We start from the raw sequence: 16,473 nt of genomic DNA, 5'->3' as shown, positions 1-16,473 counted from the left end.
CTAAGCCCTAATGCACATTTTTATGGAGGTTCAGTTTAAAGGGGTTCTGCACTTTGTTTAAACTGAAGATCTATCCTCTGGATAGATCATAAGCATCTGATCAGCAAGGGTCCGACTCCCGGGACCCCCGACGATCAGCTGTTTGAGAAGGCAGCAGCGCCGCGGCCTTCTTACTGTTTACCACAGGCCCAGTGACATCACGACTAGTATCAACTGGCCTGGGCGGGGCTAAGTTCTGTTCACTTGAATAAAGCTTAGCCCCGCCCAGGCCAGTGATACTAGTCGTGACGTCACTGGGCCTGCGGTAAACAGTGAGAAGGCCGCGGCGCTGCTGGAGCGCCGCAGCCTTCTCAAACAGACCCCACCGATCAGAAGCTGATGATCTATCCAGAGGATACATCATCAGTTTAAACAAAGTGCAGAACCCCTTTAAAGGTTTCCTCTGGTTACTTTGGTTTCCTCCCACACTCTAAAAACATACTTATAGGTATGTGTGTGTCTGGGAGATGGTGGACTCAGGTTCTAATACAATAATAGGTCCATCCTAATACAACCCAATTGAGTGATTGCCAATGGAGTCAATCACTTGTCACTATGGTCTCTTTTTATGGGATGATTCACAAATAACCTATTAGACCTTATACAGGTCAAACTCGAAAAATCTGAATATTGTGGAAAAAATAATTTATTTCAGTAATGCAACTTAAAAGGAATTGCATTAATGCAACTTAAAATTAGAATATTGTGAAAATGTTCAATATTCTAGGCTCAAAGTGTCACACTAGTCCGCTAATTCATCCATACCCCCTGAGCAAAGGGTACCTCAAAATTGTGACTTTGGGGTTTTCATAAGCTGTAAGCCATAATCATCCAAATAATAATAAATAAAGGCTTGAAATATTTCGCTTTGCATGTAATGAGTCTATCTCACCTTTTAAGTTGCATTACTGAAATAAATGAACTCTGCACAATATTCAAATTTTTCGAGTTTCACCTGTAGATAATATGTCACAAGTGCACATTGAGAGCAGTAAAGCCTCATTCTCACAGTCAGTGTCAGTGATTTCAATCAGTGATCGAGAGCCAAAACCAGGACTGGAGCCTCTACAGAGATAAGGTATAAGGGAAAGATCTGCTCCTGTTCCGTATTTAAGCCGCACCTGGTTTTGGCTCAGAATCACTGATGGAAATCACTGACCGAACACTGATGTGTGAATGAGGCTTAAAGGTTACAATTCAATTAAAGAGGCAAACGACATGTGCAGCGTCCCGCTACGTGTGTGTGTGGGCACTGCTTAAAAGCACTTTTTACTTTATTATAAGCACTAGGTTGTTATGTATAATTTTGCATTTCTGTAACTGCAAAATCCCTGTTAACAGGCCTATTAGGTGTAATTTATACATCCCACCACTAGATGGGGATAGAGCTTAGGTCTTATATATATCTAGGTCAGGCCTAGTTAGTCAGTTGAGACCAGGAGGAAGATGAGAGGAGTTGAAACCAGGATGTAGTTCAGACGTGAGCAGATCTGAGGTAGTCAGATCAAGTTAGTGGGAGGAAAGATAGAGTGAAGACTTTGCAACACAGATTGGTGAGTGGAGCCAACTTCGCTAGGAGGTGATACTCAGATATGAGGCGCAGAAGAGCGTTTTCCTTCTGTGGCCGGACTATAGACTTGCATTCCTGACCAGTAGGAGAAGAGTTTGCCTCCCTGGAAAAGAAACAAGCATTCCTAGGAATTCATCGGTGATAAGAGCCATTATTGAGGGCCACAGACACCTTTGCATGGTGGAGGTTTTATAGCTTCAGGCAGCCACACCATACTTCTGAGAGACAGTTGAGTTTTCCTGTCTAAAAAATATTTAGCTTGTAGGGAAAGACAAGGAATAGGATCCAAAGCATCTAAAGGAACCAGGTACACCTAACCCACTGCTCCAAAACCACAAAAACCTAAACAGCCTAAAACAGTGGATTTGCAGAATTACCTCTGTATCATCTAAAGACTGCATATTTGTACTACTGCAACTGAAAGACATCCAAAGTAAAAGTTGTGAGTTGCATCTTACCACTGTCTACCTCATTATTACTACCCATGGTTGTACCACCATTAACGGTACTGGCGTCACAACAAAAATCATCAAAGGACTCAGCTGCAACAAGCACCCAAAGCACCCTTAACATCAAGGGCACCTCAACCACCATCTTGGCTGATGCTTCCTACCACAGAGCGTGCCCCGGAGGATTTTGTGCTGTCCACCTCAACACTGTGCTGCCAGCCCAGGGAGGCTTTCTGCTAACCGTGAGTAAACTGATGAACTGTGTGTTATATCATTTGGCCCCTCATCGGTCCACCGTGAACCTCACGTGTTCCCCCTGTGACTGGCTGGCTGCACATGTACAGTTATGTTCTGTATAGATGGACGGTGGATACCTTAGTCTTAACTCCTGTGGTGGAGCCAAGGCGACCCAGTATGCCACTGCTTAGAAAGGGGTCATTGAATTATGTATATATTGGACAAGAGCCCCATAAGACGCACTTTTTCCCCCCCAAAAATGGGGGGAAAATGCCCCTGCGTCTTATGGAGCGAATGCTGACATTTTTACATTGCAGGCTGCGACGTATGAGCGAGCAGGGAGGGACTGGGAGGAGGATCTGGGAGCCGGCAATTGCGGCGGGGCCGGTGCAGTCACTGTACTCCCGCCCTGCCGCTCCAGTGCTGCAGTATACAGATATAAAATGTCTCATTCAATTAAAAGTGATTAAACATGCCCCCTCACTCCTAATATTACCATACAGCCTAACAGCTTCTGTAGAATGCAGGCAGGCCGGGCGGGCGGCAGCGTAACTCCCTGATGTCACGTGCCTGCGCCGCCTACTTTATGAATGAAGCAGGCGGCGCAGGCAAGTGACGCCAGTGAGTGACGCGCCGGCCACCTGGCCTGCCTGCCTGCGTTGTACAGAAGCTGTTAGTGTCTACGGTAATATTAGGAGTGAGGGGGCATGTTTAATCATTTTATATTTGTATACTGCAGAACTGGAGCGTGGGGGGGAAATCTGTTGATGACAGTTTTATGGGGGACATCTGTGGATGGCACTGTTATGGGCTGGGGGGTCTGTGGATGGCACTGTTATGGGGTGGGGGGTCTGTGGATGGCACATATATAACAGTGCCATCCACAGATCCCCCATAACAGTGCCATCCACAGATTCCCCATAACAGTGTCAGCCACAGATCCCCCCTGTAACAGTATCCTTCACAGATCCCCCCCATAACAGTGTCCGTCACAGATCCCCCCATAACAGTGCGTCATCCACAGATCCCCCCATAACAGTGCGTCATCCACAGATCCCCCCATAACAGTGTCCTTCACAGATCCCCCCATAACAGTGTCCTTCACAGATCCCCCCATAACAGTGTCCTTCACAGATCCCCCATAATAGTGCCATCCACAGATCCCCAGTAATAGTGCCATCCAAAGACCACCATTAGTTCCAAACCCACCAAAAGCACACCTTTTGGTTAAAAATTTTTTTTTTCTTATTTTCCTCCCCAAAATCCTAGGTGCGTCTTATGGGCCGGTGCGTCTTATAGGGCGAAAAATACGGTAAACTTGATCTTGCTACTATTCAGAAATATTAATAACAGAGGCAGGGCTGTGACAACCACATGTGAGCATGGTGGAACACAACAATGGTGGAGCACAAGAATGGTAGAGCTAAAGAATGCTTGGTTACATAGTTACATACATAGTTAATACATTTGAAAAAATACATTAGTCCATCAAGTTCAACCAACGGTTGACAATCATATGGGTAAACCAATCTAGCTGGGGTACATATTTAGGTAGATCACACTTTAAATATATTGGGCAAGACTGAAACATGATCATGTCACTATTCATGCTAATAGTGTAAATCCTAATAATAGAGGCAGGGCTGTGACAATCATGTGTGAGCATGGTGGATCAAAAGAATGGTGGCTCTAAAGCAGGGGTGCACAACCTGCGTCCTGGGGGGCCATTAGATGGAAGCACTATAAGTGTATCTAGACATTTATGATGTATACTGTATGTTCAATATGCCATAAATATAGTATTTTAGTTGGTAATACCCCTTTAAGTTTATTTTCGGCCCTTGAAATTGGTTCAGGCTGACAATGTGGTCAACAACCAGAAAAAGGTTGTGCACCCCTGCTCTAAAGAATGCTTGGTTAACAATCATAAGGGCAAACCAATGTATTGGGGTACATATTCGAAGTAGATCACACTTTAAATTTCTGGTTTTATTTTCTATTTCCAAAACGAATATAAGCAAAAAAAAGTAGCATTTTCTTCCATATCTTACCTGGATGCAGCAATCTCAGATTTCTGTCGTGCTATGGCAGCTGCTCTCTGTGCTCCTTCAATACTTCTGTCTACTTTCTGCCTGATCTTCGCACTCTTTAGGGGGATAACTCTCTTCTTCATTCCTTTAATGAAGACGTTGTTTCTATACTTTCCTTCCTCCTTTGTGCCATCTGTAAAGGTGGTACAACCGTAGCCATGTCTCAGGTTGTCCAACCATTCTCCTTCATACTTCAGCCCGCTGGAACGCTCACTGATTCCAAAACCAGATCTCTTGTCCTTCTTCCATTCACCCATGTAGAGCTCAGTGGTAGTGGCGTCAATGTCAGCTTCAACTGGTGGAAATTCTTCTGGTTCAGTCCCATCACCAAAACTAACAGTAGATGTGGCATCACTAGCTCCAGAGCTCATACCGCTAACACTCTTCAAGAAGCTTAGTTTACTTCTTTGAGATGAAAGTGATGTCTTAGAATCAGATTTCCTTAGCCTACCTAGTAGGGAACCTCTTCTGAAAATGCCTTTCTTTTGCTCCTTGAGAGCTTCAGCATCTGCATAGAGTGAAAGGGCAAAGCCACCTCTTGTAATAGTTGGAGACACTATGTTATCTGGAGAAGCTGACATGGCGTCGTGTTGGGCCAGTGTTCCATTGCTGTGCTCACTACGAAGCGACGTTAGGGAGGTGCGCAAAGGATTTCGAACAACTGCAGCCATTCCATACGGCACACTTTGACGTATGCCATAGCCCTCTCTGATTCCATTTGCAAACTGACCCTGGTAGGTGCCTGAAGACAAAAAGACAAAAATAGGAATTTTAACCTCTTTTCCCTCTGAAATAGCTATTACATGCTCAAGAACTTACATGTCTGATTCCATCATATTAACTTGGCTAGCTATGATAAGTTGGCCATGGTTAGTGTGTCAGGACTTTTAGGGAGAAATTATTTTAGGGAGAACACCTTGAAGTCACAGAAGCCCATAGCTAGAACTGCATTGATCTAATATGTTATGTAGTAATTAAGGACACGTTACCCTGTTTCCTATGAGGATGCAGAGCCTGAGCATGGCTGTGCATCCACATAGTGTGACCACCAACCATCATTCAAAAGAAATAACTTTACCTTATTTGAACAATAAACTAATTATGAATCAGATTAGTGACAGCTTCAATTTTGAGATATTGGATACAACCCGATTGACTAAACACCTATTCCATCCATGACATAGTGTATTCAGAACAGTGAATGTTAGCAACAGTAGTTCTTGTGACAGCTATGGGGTTGATTGTCCTACTTCCCCTCCCAACAAGGTGGGGGTCAACATGCACTGTACACTCTATTCTCAGTGCAGGATACCAACATTAGAAGCAAGACCCAAATGTGGTAGTATTTTAGGAGTAATGACCACAATAGTAGTAAAGGAGTAGTGGTGGTGGTGGTAGTAGTAGTAGTGGGAATAGTAGCAGCAGTGGAAGAGAAGGAGAAATAGTAGAACAGTAGTAGTAGTGGTAGTAGTGGGGATGGTAGTAGCAGTGATTATACAGGAGCAATAGTATTACAGGAGTAGTGGTGGCAGTAGTAGTAGTGAGGATGGTGGTAGCAGTAGTTATACAAGAGCAGTTGTCATATAGGAGTAGTGATGGTGGTATTAGCAGTGGGGGTGGTAGTAGCAGTGGTAATACAGGAGCAGTAGTAGTATAGGAGTAGTAGTATAGGAGGAGGAGTGAGGATGGTGGTAGCAGTGGTAATACAGGAGCAGTAGTAGTATAGGAGTAGTGGTGGCAATAGTAGTATAGGATTAGTGGTGGTAGTAGTAGTATAGGAGTAGTAGTAGTAGTGGTAGTTGTAGTAAGGATGGTGGTAGCAGTAGTTATATAGGAGCAGTAGTCATATAGGAGTAGTGGTGGTGGTAGTAGCAGTGGTAATACAGGAGCAGTAGTGGTGGTAGTAGTAGTAGTAGTGGGGATGGTAGTAGCAGTGGTAATACAGGAGCAGTAGTAGTATAGGAGTAGTGGTAGTAGTAGCAGTGGGGATGGTAGTAGCGGTGGTAATATAGGAGCAGTATTAGTATAGGAGTAGTAGTGGTAGCAGTAGTAGTATAGGAGTAGTGGTGGCAGTAGTAGTATAGGAGTAGTAGTGGTAGTTGTAGTAAGGATAGTGGTAGCAGTAGTTATATAGGAGCAGTAGTCATATAGGAGTAGTGGTGGTGGTAGTAGCAGTGGTAATACAGGAGCAGTAGTAGTATAGGAGTAGTGGTGGCAGTAGTAGTATAGGAGTAGTGGTGGTGGCAGTAGTAGTATTAGGTTGGATGGTAGTAGTAGTAGTAGTATAGTAGTAATGATGGTGGCAGTAGTAGTATAGGAGTAGTGGTGGTAGCAATAGTAGTGGGGATGGTAGTAGCAGTGGTAATATAGGAACAGTAGAAGTATAGGAGTAGTGGTGGTAGTAATAGTAGTGGGGATGGTAGTAGCAGAAGTAATACAGGAGCAGTAGTAGTTTAGGAGTAGTGGTGGTAGTAATAGTAGTGGGGATGGTAGTAGCAGTGGTAATACAGGAACAGTAGAAGTATAGGAGTAGTGGTGGTAGTAATAGTAGTGGGGATGGTAGTAGCAGAAGTAATACAGGAGCAGTAGTAGTTTAGGAGTAGTGGTGGTAGTAATAGTAGTGGGGATGGTAGTAGCAGTGGTAATACAGGAACAGTAGAAGTATAGGAGTAGTGGTGGTAGTAATAGTAGTGGGGATGGTAGTAGCAGAAGTAATATAGGAGCAGTAGTAGTATAGGAGTAGTAGGAGTTGTGTAGACTGAAATGTTGAATGACAACTGCATAATAATAATAGTTACAATTACTATTAATGATCATAACAACGCTCCCATATCTCAAGTAATCCTGAAACACGTTCATACACAATGAGACATTCACAGCTTGTAGCCAATCAGTGTGAGCTCCGAGAACAATCTCGCCTTCATTCCTCCTCCATATTTTTCAAGCATCCTTTATTCAAAAATAACGCGCCACTTATTCCTCAGCTCTGGGGCTGACCACAATTGTATAGAGAATTTTTCTATTATACACTAGGGCCATTGTCCCAAATTTAGCTGAGGTCAAAAGTCCATCAGACACGAACATACTTCACTGTGGTTATCATGTCCATGAAGAAGTAGCAGAAGACCATACTCCATACACTTAATATTACACATTATAAATATAGGGTGTGAGAACTAAGCTTAGTACTCCAGACATATCATGTTCCTACACTCCATACTGTAACACATAGCAGTAGAAATTATATCCTACTGGCCACTCAATTTATAATGCTGAACCAGCGAATTTCGGATCAACTGATCTGTTAAATAGTCAGAGCAGTGATATGATAGTTCTGTTGACTGACTGTAAAGCTAATGTGAAATATGTTCTATGTATAAGAAGGATGGGTCATATTCACTTCATTATAACATATTCACTTAATCAGCTGTATATCTCTGTATATACTGTATATTTTAGAGGCCTGTACTTGTAGCTCTTCAGTTGTCTAGCAACTACTACTTGACTTATGCTGGGAATCTCAATGGGAGCACATCGAGACTAATCAAATGGCCTGCTTGAAGAAGAGCTATAGCTACAGTATAGTGAATGCCGAAGTTCCAGTCCCACCCTGGCCCTGGTGCTTGACGTGGCCACTCTGCCATATAAGAAAATATGATGTGATGTTTTATTGGCGGGGACCGTATTTTTTGCATCAAGAACCTGGAGCTTCAAGTTACAGTACATCTCCTGCATGAAGGTTGGGTCTCTGTCCTCAGACATGATGTGGGACCACGGTAAGTACCTGTTTGAAAGGGCCCGTATTGCCAATTGGCACCAGCATGTGTTGAAATGTGATCAGACAGGGTTACTGGTGTAATAACATTGGGTTACAAGTACAGTAGTTTGCAATTAGAAGCGTCAACAACGTACCATTAGTGATCAGCAATATTGAACTACACAATGTGCCTGATGTGGACCTTCTGGAAGAAGGAAAGTCTTTGCATCAAGTTTGAAATCCAAGGCCCCATCATTCACCTGAGGTGGTATCAGTATTCCCCTTAAGCTTCAATAGGCCTTACTTGAAAATGTACATGAGGGGAGCCAATGATGCATTACCATTCCATAGATTTCAATGTAAGCACAGTCAGCTTTATTCATAGATGCAGAAATCTGACTGTACACCCTTCGTTTTAGGAACCAGTGTGAATTCCAGTTTATGGATCGTCCCAATAATGTCAACATATTTGTCTCAAAGAGAAGACGACCAGCGTTGCACATGACATATAGCTCACTTGCATTATAAGATTAATACATATCTTCAAGAATTTCCATGCGTTGAGCCTGATCCTTCCAGATGATGGTTGAAGCTTTGAGGGTTTGAAGAGGATCAGAAGTCTTACCAACCATAACTGATTTTCTATGCTGTTCTAAAACTAGTTTGCTATTCTTATTTTAAAGTAAATGGATATCAAAGGTCCTAGTGTAGCTCTTAGCTCCACAACCACCTCATACTGACTTTGGCTGCTTCTAACTGGAATTTCTGTTTCATTTGCCATCTAAATATTGAGGATTTATTAGCACTAACTGAAGAACACAAATAGGTATACCATAAGGTACCAACCATTGTCTCTCCAGTATGTTGGGTCCACCAGAACACAAGCAATCACCACTACCTGGAGATAACCACAAATGTCTTCTGCTTGTATGGCTCCAGTCATAAGGACTTCTATCTGTATGAACACTAAGCATGCGCAGCTCCAAAACCTGAAGAGCAAGTCATGGTACTAGAGAGCAAGTCATGATCAATTGCAGTTTATTCTGAACTCTGGTAATTTTGGTGCATGGACCCATCATAGATCATAAAAGTTTTTGGAAAACAGTCTAGAGTCTTCAACCTGGAGCTATTCAGCTGTTGTGAATTACAATTCCCAGCATGATCTGATAGTGTGTGGCTGTCAGGGCATGCTGGTAGTTGTAGTTTGACAACAAATGGAGAACCACAGATTGCTTGTCAAACGGTTCTCACTGCAGTCATGCCCTATGCTTGGAAATTCCTAAAGAGTACACGGAACAGCATAACTATCATTGAATGTACAGAGACAATTATGCCAAGTGCTGGAAAAGTACAAGTTATCTAGTTTAGTTGTCAAAAATGTTAGGTTTTGATGATTATATGGTGACATATTGAAGTAAATGAACATTCCCAAGTCTGATGGTCAGTGGATACTTTATCTTTTTGGTCACATATTACCCATGTTTGAGTCTCCATTCATATTATGCATCAGAGGTCAAAGTGTAACCAAAAGAACACTCCCTTTAACATAATTTCATGTTCTTACTTTCCAAGCTTGAATAGATAATGAGAACTTGTCCAGCTTCTGCAGCCTCCAGAAAGAGGCAGTTGTGTCTATGGAGTTGCCTGACAATGGCCAACTATGAGCTGTATTTGTAACCATCTGTACATCTCCACCTGTAGCATAGAGGTTTTGTTCTCTTGTGCTTAGTCACTTACTATATATTAGCATGTATAACACATTAAATGGGAAGGTTGGGATAATTAGCGTATATGTTTCTGGAGTGACATACTGGAATCTATAGACCCGCTCTCCCATCTTGCACAGGTTACTCATTTTTAATACAGAAATACACCGTAGCTTACCTCCATCCGCATATGTTTCAGTACCATATCCATCTTGTAGTCCACTCTGCCATGTTCCTTCGTACTTGGCTCCACTGGTCATACTCTGACGGACTCCATACCTTCCTTTAAATCCATGAGTCCATTCACCCTTGTACACCCAGTGTCCTTTGGTTTCAATGCCTAAGCCGTGTCTTTTTCCTTGCGACCAATATCCTTCATAGGTATTACCACTGGGCCAGGTGTAGATCCCTACCACTTCGAATCCATAATTCCAAGAGCCAGAGTATTCGCCCTGGCCTTTCGGCCCTGTGCAGATTCCGTGACCATGGGCTTTCCCACCTTCCCACCCACCACAGTAAGCTCCTCCATCGTCAAAGTCAAAGCGACCACCACTCATTGTATCTTCTGCTTCCCGAAAAAAAAAATTGAATCAGTAGGGATAAACTAAAAAAATTTTTTTTTATTAAATAAATATTATATTAAGGTGAATCTAAATAATATATAACTGTGGATGGCATGAGATTGGAAATAATCTCCTCATAAGTACAGCACAGGGGTTTTAATAAGCCTTGTACAGGATAGTAGCTGGAAATCTTGTGCTAGTTCTCACAATGTAGAGGTGAGGAATCTGTTTGGTTATCTTCAGCCTGAGTTGTGTCAAAGTTTGGAAAGGGTTAAATTGCCCTGCAGTCCGTCCATATCCATGCATTATTTGGCTCTTATTGATCATGATATCATCCTGGTGGTCCTGGATATGAACCTGCCCTCCCCTTTAGCAGCAAAGCTCCCTCTTTCTGCCCAGGCAGGAGCAGGGCAAAGTCCCAGGCTCACAGTGTGTGAGGGCTGCAGATGAGTGAATGCTAGAACAGACCTAACAAGGCTATTGCATCCCAGCTGTTCCAAAAATAAACCCCAATCGCAGCTCTGCTCAATGGCTACTTCTCAGAGCAGTGCAGAACTAGTGGAGAAGAGGGGCGGCCTGCTAAGAAAAGGAGGGGGACTCAAAATAGAACTGCTGGCCGATTGGGAATTTTTCATGCCATGTGTATGTGACACTTGAGCTACACTGAAGAAGACTTACTGGATCATAGTCTTACAAGTGAATGGTTACTAAATAAAAAACTCAATATAATAATTTGCAAAAGAATACAACAAATAATAATATAACTGTTATAACATGCAAGCTAATAAAAAACTGTAATAGGAATTAACAAAACAAATTAATATGAATAAAACAACAGAAAAACATAGCAATGAGATATATTCTAAAAAAAAAACTGAATTACTGCAATACAAATGACCAAAATACAAAATCAGGCAATTCATATAAATAAAACAACGAAAACAACGACAATTAATACAACGAGGCTAGCTTCACATCAGCAGCACATTTTTTACCTTACTGTTCCAATGTAGGAACAGAAAAACAGGGGGAAAAAAGTAGAAGAGCCGCATCTGGCAGAGGACGAACACCATTGGTGTCCAATGGACTATTGACTATAATGAGCTTGTGGGGTTTCTGTTATGGTGGACAGAACAGCACCAGAGACGTGAACCTAGCCTAAATACTATATTAACAAAAAAGATGAGTTAAAGGGGTTGTTCTAGCTTGCCGTTTTCATGGCCAAAATGGGACTAAGCAATGCCCAGGAGAGGTGGAATTACGCAAATGGCCGAGTGGCCGGCGCTCTGCTGTTTCTGCAACTCACTTTGCGGCAACAACGCAAAGAGTAAAGCACAGCAAATTATGCGGTTTTTGTAATTCCCGAGTTTCGGGAATGGCATAGCTTGGAAACGGCAAGACGGGACAACCTCTTTAAAACAAATACGATGCCAACTAAAATAAACAAAATATTTCTATGTAGATATTATTGTATGGAGCTGTAGTAGATCTCCAGCAGAGGCATTCTGCTGTACTTCCATATGTATCTCATTTCACTCAGGGATATGATACATGACATATGGTGCATCGGATTCTGTGTGTATGGACTGTATACCTAAGCATTCACTGCTTTGTAGAGCCTGTACAGAGGCCGTGTAGTTCCACAGTGCCCAAACATTTGGCAAATGATTGCTAACAAGCATTTGAACGAACACTCGTTAGCGATAATTTGCCTGTGTAAAGGTGCTGACCCGGTTTGGTCATTGGGTAATTGGATCTTCCATGCAGTCACTTTTCCCATTTTTTTATACAAAGTTGTCATTTTACAGAGATATTTCTCACACACAGTATGGGTATATGTAAAAATACACCCCAAAACACCCCAAAACACATTGCCCTATCTCTCCTGAGTACGGCGATACCACATGTGTGACACTTTTTTGCAGCCTAGGTGCGCAAAGGGGCCCAAATTCCAATGAGTACCTTTTAGGAGGGCATTTTTAGGCATTTGGATTCCAGACTTCTTATCACGCTTTAGGGCCCCTAAACTGCCAGGTCAGTATAAATACCCCACATGTGACCCCATTTTGGAAAGAAGACACCCCAAGGTATTCCGTGAGGGGCATGGCAATTCATAGAAGTTTTTTTTTTTTTGGCACAAGTTAGCGGAAATTGATTTTTATTTATTTTTTCTCACAAAGTCTCCCTTTCCGCTAACTTATGACAAAAAGTTCAATCTTTTATGGACTCAACATGCCCCTCAGCGAATACCTTGGGGTGTCTACTTTCCGAAAGGGGGTCATTTGTGGGGTTTGTTTACTGTTCTGGCATTTTGGGTGGGGCTAAATTGTGAGCAACCCTGTAAAGCCTAAAGGTACTCATTGGACTTTTGGCCCCTTTGCGCACCTAGGCTGCAAAAAAGTGTCACACATGTGGTATCGCCGTACTCAGGAGAAGTAGGGCAATGTGTTTTGGGGTGTATTTTTACATATACCCATGCTGGGTGAAAGAAATATCTCTGTAAATTGACAACTTTGTATAAAAATTTTTAAGAGATATTTCTCTCACCCAGCATGGGTATATGTAAAAATACACCTCAAAACACATTTCCCTACTTCTCCTGAGTACGGCGATACCACGTGTGACACTTTTTTGCAGCCTAGGTGCGCAAAGGGGCCCAAATTCCAATGAGTACTTTTAGGATTTCACAGGGCATTTTTTACACATTTGGATTCCAAACTACTTCTCACGCTTTAGGGCCCCTAAAATACCAGGGCAGTATAAATACCCCACAAGTGACCCCATTTTGGAAATAAGACACCCTAAGGTATTCCGTGAGGGGCATGGCGAGTTCCTAGAATATCTTTTTTTGGCACAAGTTAGCGGAAAATGATTTATTTTTATTTATTTTTTTCTCTTACAAAGTCTCATATTCCACTAACTTGTGACAAAAAATAAAATTTTACATGAACTCACCATGCCCCTCACGAAATACCTTGGGGTGTCTTCTTTCCAAAATGGGGTCACATGTGGGGTATTTATACTGCCCTGGCATTTTAGGGGCCCTAAAGCGTGACAATAGAAGTCTGGAATATACAGTACAGACCAAAAGTTTGGACACACCTTCTCATTCAAAGAGTTTTCTTTATTTTCATGACTATGAAAATTGTAGATTCACACTGAAGGCATCAAAACTATGAATTAACACATGTGGAATTATATACATAACAAACAAGTGTGAAACAACTGAAAATATGTCATATTCTAGGTTCTTCAAAGTAGCCACCTTTTGCTTGGATTACTGCTTTGCACACTCTTGGCATTCTCTTGATGAGCTTCAAGAGGTAGTCCCCTGAAATGGTTTTCACTTCACAGGTGTGCCCTGTCAGGTTTAATAAGTGGGATTTCTTGCCTTATAAATGGGGTTGGGACCATCAGTTGCGTTGAGGAGAAGTCAGGTGGATACACAGCTGATAGTCCTACTGAATAGACTGTTAGAATTTGTATTATGGCAAGAAAAAAACAGCTAAGTAAAGAAAAACGAGTGGCCATCATTACTTTAAGAAATGAAGGTCAGTCAGTCAGCCGAAAAATTGGGAAAACTTTGAAAGTAAGGGCTATTTGACCATGAAGGAGAGTGATGGGGTGCTGCGCCAGATGACCTGGCCTCCACAGTCACCGGACCTGAACCCAATCGAGATGGTTTGGGGTGAGCTGGACCGCAGAGTGAAGGCAAAAGGGCCAACAAGTGGTAAGCATCTCTGGGAACTCCTTCAAGACTGTTGGAAGACCATTTCAGGGGACTACCTCTTGAAGCTCATCAAGAGAATGCCAAGAGTGTGCAAAGCAGTAATCAAAGCAAAAGGTGGCTACTTTGAACCTAGAATATGACATATTTTCAGTTGTTTCACACTTGTTTGTTATGTATATAATTCCACATGTGTTAATTCATAGTTTTGATGCCTTCATAGTCATGAAAATAAAGAAAACTCTTTGAATGAGAAGGTGTGTCCAAACTTTTGGTCTGTACTGTAAATGTCTAAAAAAAATTACGCATTTGGATTCTGTGAGGGGTATGGTAAGTTCATGTGAGATTTTTATTTTTTGTCACAAGTTAGTGGAATATGAGACTTTGTAAGAAAAAAAAAACAAAAAAAAAAAAAAAAACATTTCCGCTAACTTGTGCCAAAAACAAAATCATCTATTAACTCGCCATGCCTCTCAAAAGTGATCTTTATAGCGCCGCAGCGATTTTACGGTGTTTTTGCAGTGATCAGAAAAAAAAAAAATTCTATCACTGCGGTGGGGCGGACTGAACGCAAGTGTGCGCACAAGATCAGGCCTGATCGGGCAAACACTGCGTTTTTTGTAAAGCCTATAGAACATGGCCTATTCTTGTCCGCAATTGCGGACAAGAAAAGGCATTTTCTATGTAGTTCTGGCAATGTGCGGATCCGCAAAATGCGGAAAACACATTGCCGGTGTCCATGTTTTGCGGATTTGCGGTGTCCGTGTTTTGCGGATCCGCAAAACACATACGGACGTCTGAATGGAGCCTTACAGGGGGGTGATATCAATGACAGGGGGTGATCAGGGAGTCTATATGGGGTGATCAGGGGTTAATAAGGGGTTAATCATCAATAAATACAAGAGAACCAGTTCAATTGGCAGCCATACATGCCCACGCCATGACACTACCATCACCACACTTCACTGATGAGGTGGTATGCTTAGGATCATGAGCAGTTCCTTTCCTTCTCCGTACTCTTCTCTTCCCATCACTCTGTACAAGTTGATCTTGGTCTCATCTGTCCATAGGATGTTGTTCCAGAACTGTGAAGGCTTTTTTAGATGTTGTTTGGCAAACTCTAATCTTGCCTTCCTGTTTTTGAGGCTCACCAATGGTTTACATCCTGTGGTGAACCTTCTGTATTCACTCTGGTGAAGTCTTCTCTTGATTGTTGACTTTGACACACATACACCTACCTCCTGGAGAGTGTTCTTGATCTGGCCAACTGTTGTGAATGGTGTTTTCTTCACCAGGGAAATAATTTTTCGGTCATCCACCACAGTTGTTTTCCGCAGTCTTCCGGGTCTTTCGGTGTTGCTGAGCTCACCGGTGCGTTCCTTCTTTTTAAGAATGTTACAAACAGTTGTTTTGGCCACGCCTAATGTTTTTGCTATCTCTCTGATGGGTTTGTTGTGTTTTTTCTGCCTAATGATGGCTTGCTTCACTGATAGAGACAGCTCTTTGGATCTCATCTTGAGAGTTGACAGCAACAGATTCCAAATGCAAATAGCACACTTGAAATGAACTCTGGACCTTTTATCTGCTCATTGTAATTGGGATAATGAGGGAATAACACACACCCGGCCATGGAACAGCTGAGAAGCCAATTGTCCCATTACTTTTGGTTCCTTAACAAGTGGGAGGAACATATGAAAACTGTTGTAATTCCTACACCGTTCATCTGATTTGGATGTAAATACCCTCAAATTAAAGCTGACAGTCTGCAGTTAAAGCACATCTTGTTCGTTTCATTTCATATCCATTGTGGTGGTGTATATAGCCAAAAAATTTACAATTGTGTCGATGTCCCAATATTTATGGACCTGACTGTATATGGCTGACCCTCCTATTACATAGATATAATCAGCCACGAAGACCAGAGGTGGACTGAGAACTTAAAGTGGCCCTGGAAAAAATACTAAAAGTGGCCCAGTTTTGTAGTTGGGTCCACATTGATGGAAGGCAGAGCCAGCAATACCATATTGTGGCACATTATACCACCTCAGCAGAGCCAAATACCACAGTCCATCACAAAATACTGCCAGCAGTACAAAATACATCCCCAAAAACTTCCACTGACCGGCCATGAGGAGGGCCAAGGCGGCCCTCTGGGCATCGGCCCTCCGGGAAATTTCCCTATAAGGTCTGTGGCCAATCCGCTCCTGATGAAGACCACTCCATGGACAGTACATCTGACTGGCCTGTACTATGTATGATAATCTATAATCATTTTTGAGATTTTTCACTCAGGGCAAACGCTTGTACCTTTTTTGGATCACTTAGAAACATAGAA

The 16,473-nt window shown here is 42.4% G+C and overlaps 1 protein-coding gene and 1 long non-coding RNA gene across 2 annotated transcripts in view; one reads left to right on the top strand and one right to left on the bottom strand.

The window, feature by feature from the left end:
- Positions 1-10,931, bottom strand: part of JPH2 (junctophilin 2) — a 133,730-nt gene extending 122,799 nt beyond the window's left edge. The window contains exons 1-2 of the mRNA XM_040435370.1: positions 10,027-10,931; positions 4,347-5,127 (exon numbers count right to left, since the gene is read on the bottom strand). Of these exons, the coding sequence (XP_040291304.1) occupies positions 4,347-5,127; positions 10,027-10,405 (1,160 nt within the window). The 5' untranslated portion in view covers positions 10,406-10,931. The remainder of the gene's footprint in view (positions 1-4,346; positions 5,128-10,026) is intronic.
- LOC121003486 overlaps positions 6,643-16,473 on the top strand; it is a 31,025-nt gene continuing 21,194 nt past the window's right edge. The window contains exons 1-2 of the long non-coding RNA XR_005779485.1: positions 6,643-6,655; positions 9,511-9,521. This is a non-coding gene — a long non-coding RNA (uncharacterized LOC121003486). The remainder of the gene's footprint in view (positions 6,656-9,510; positions 9,522-16,473) is intronic.

Source organism: Bufo bufo, chromosome 6 (genome assembly GCF_905171765.1).
Source record: "Bufo bufo chromosome 6, aBufBuf1.1, whole genome shotgun sequence".
NCBI classification, from domain to species: domain Eukaryota; kingdom Metazoa; phylum Chordata; class Amphibia; order Anura; family Bufonidae; genus Bufo; species Bufo bufo.
Note: the sequence above shows the minus strand (reverse complement) of the source record. Positions and strands in the feature narration are given on the sequence as shown.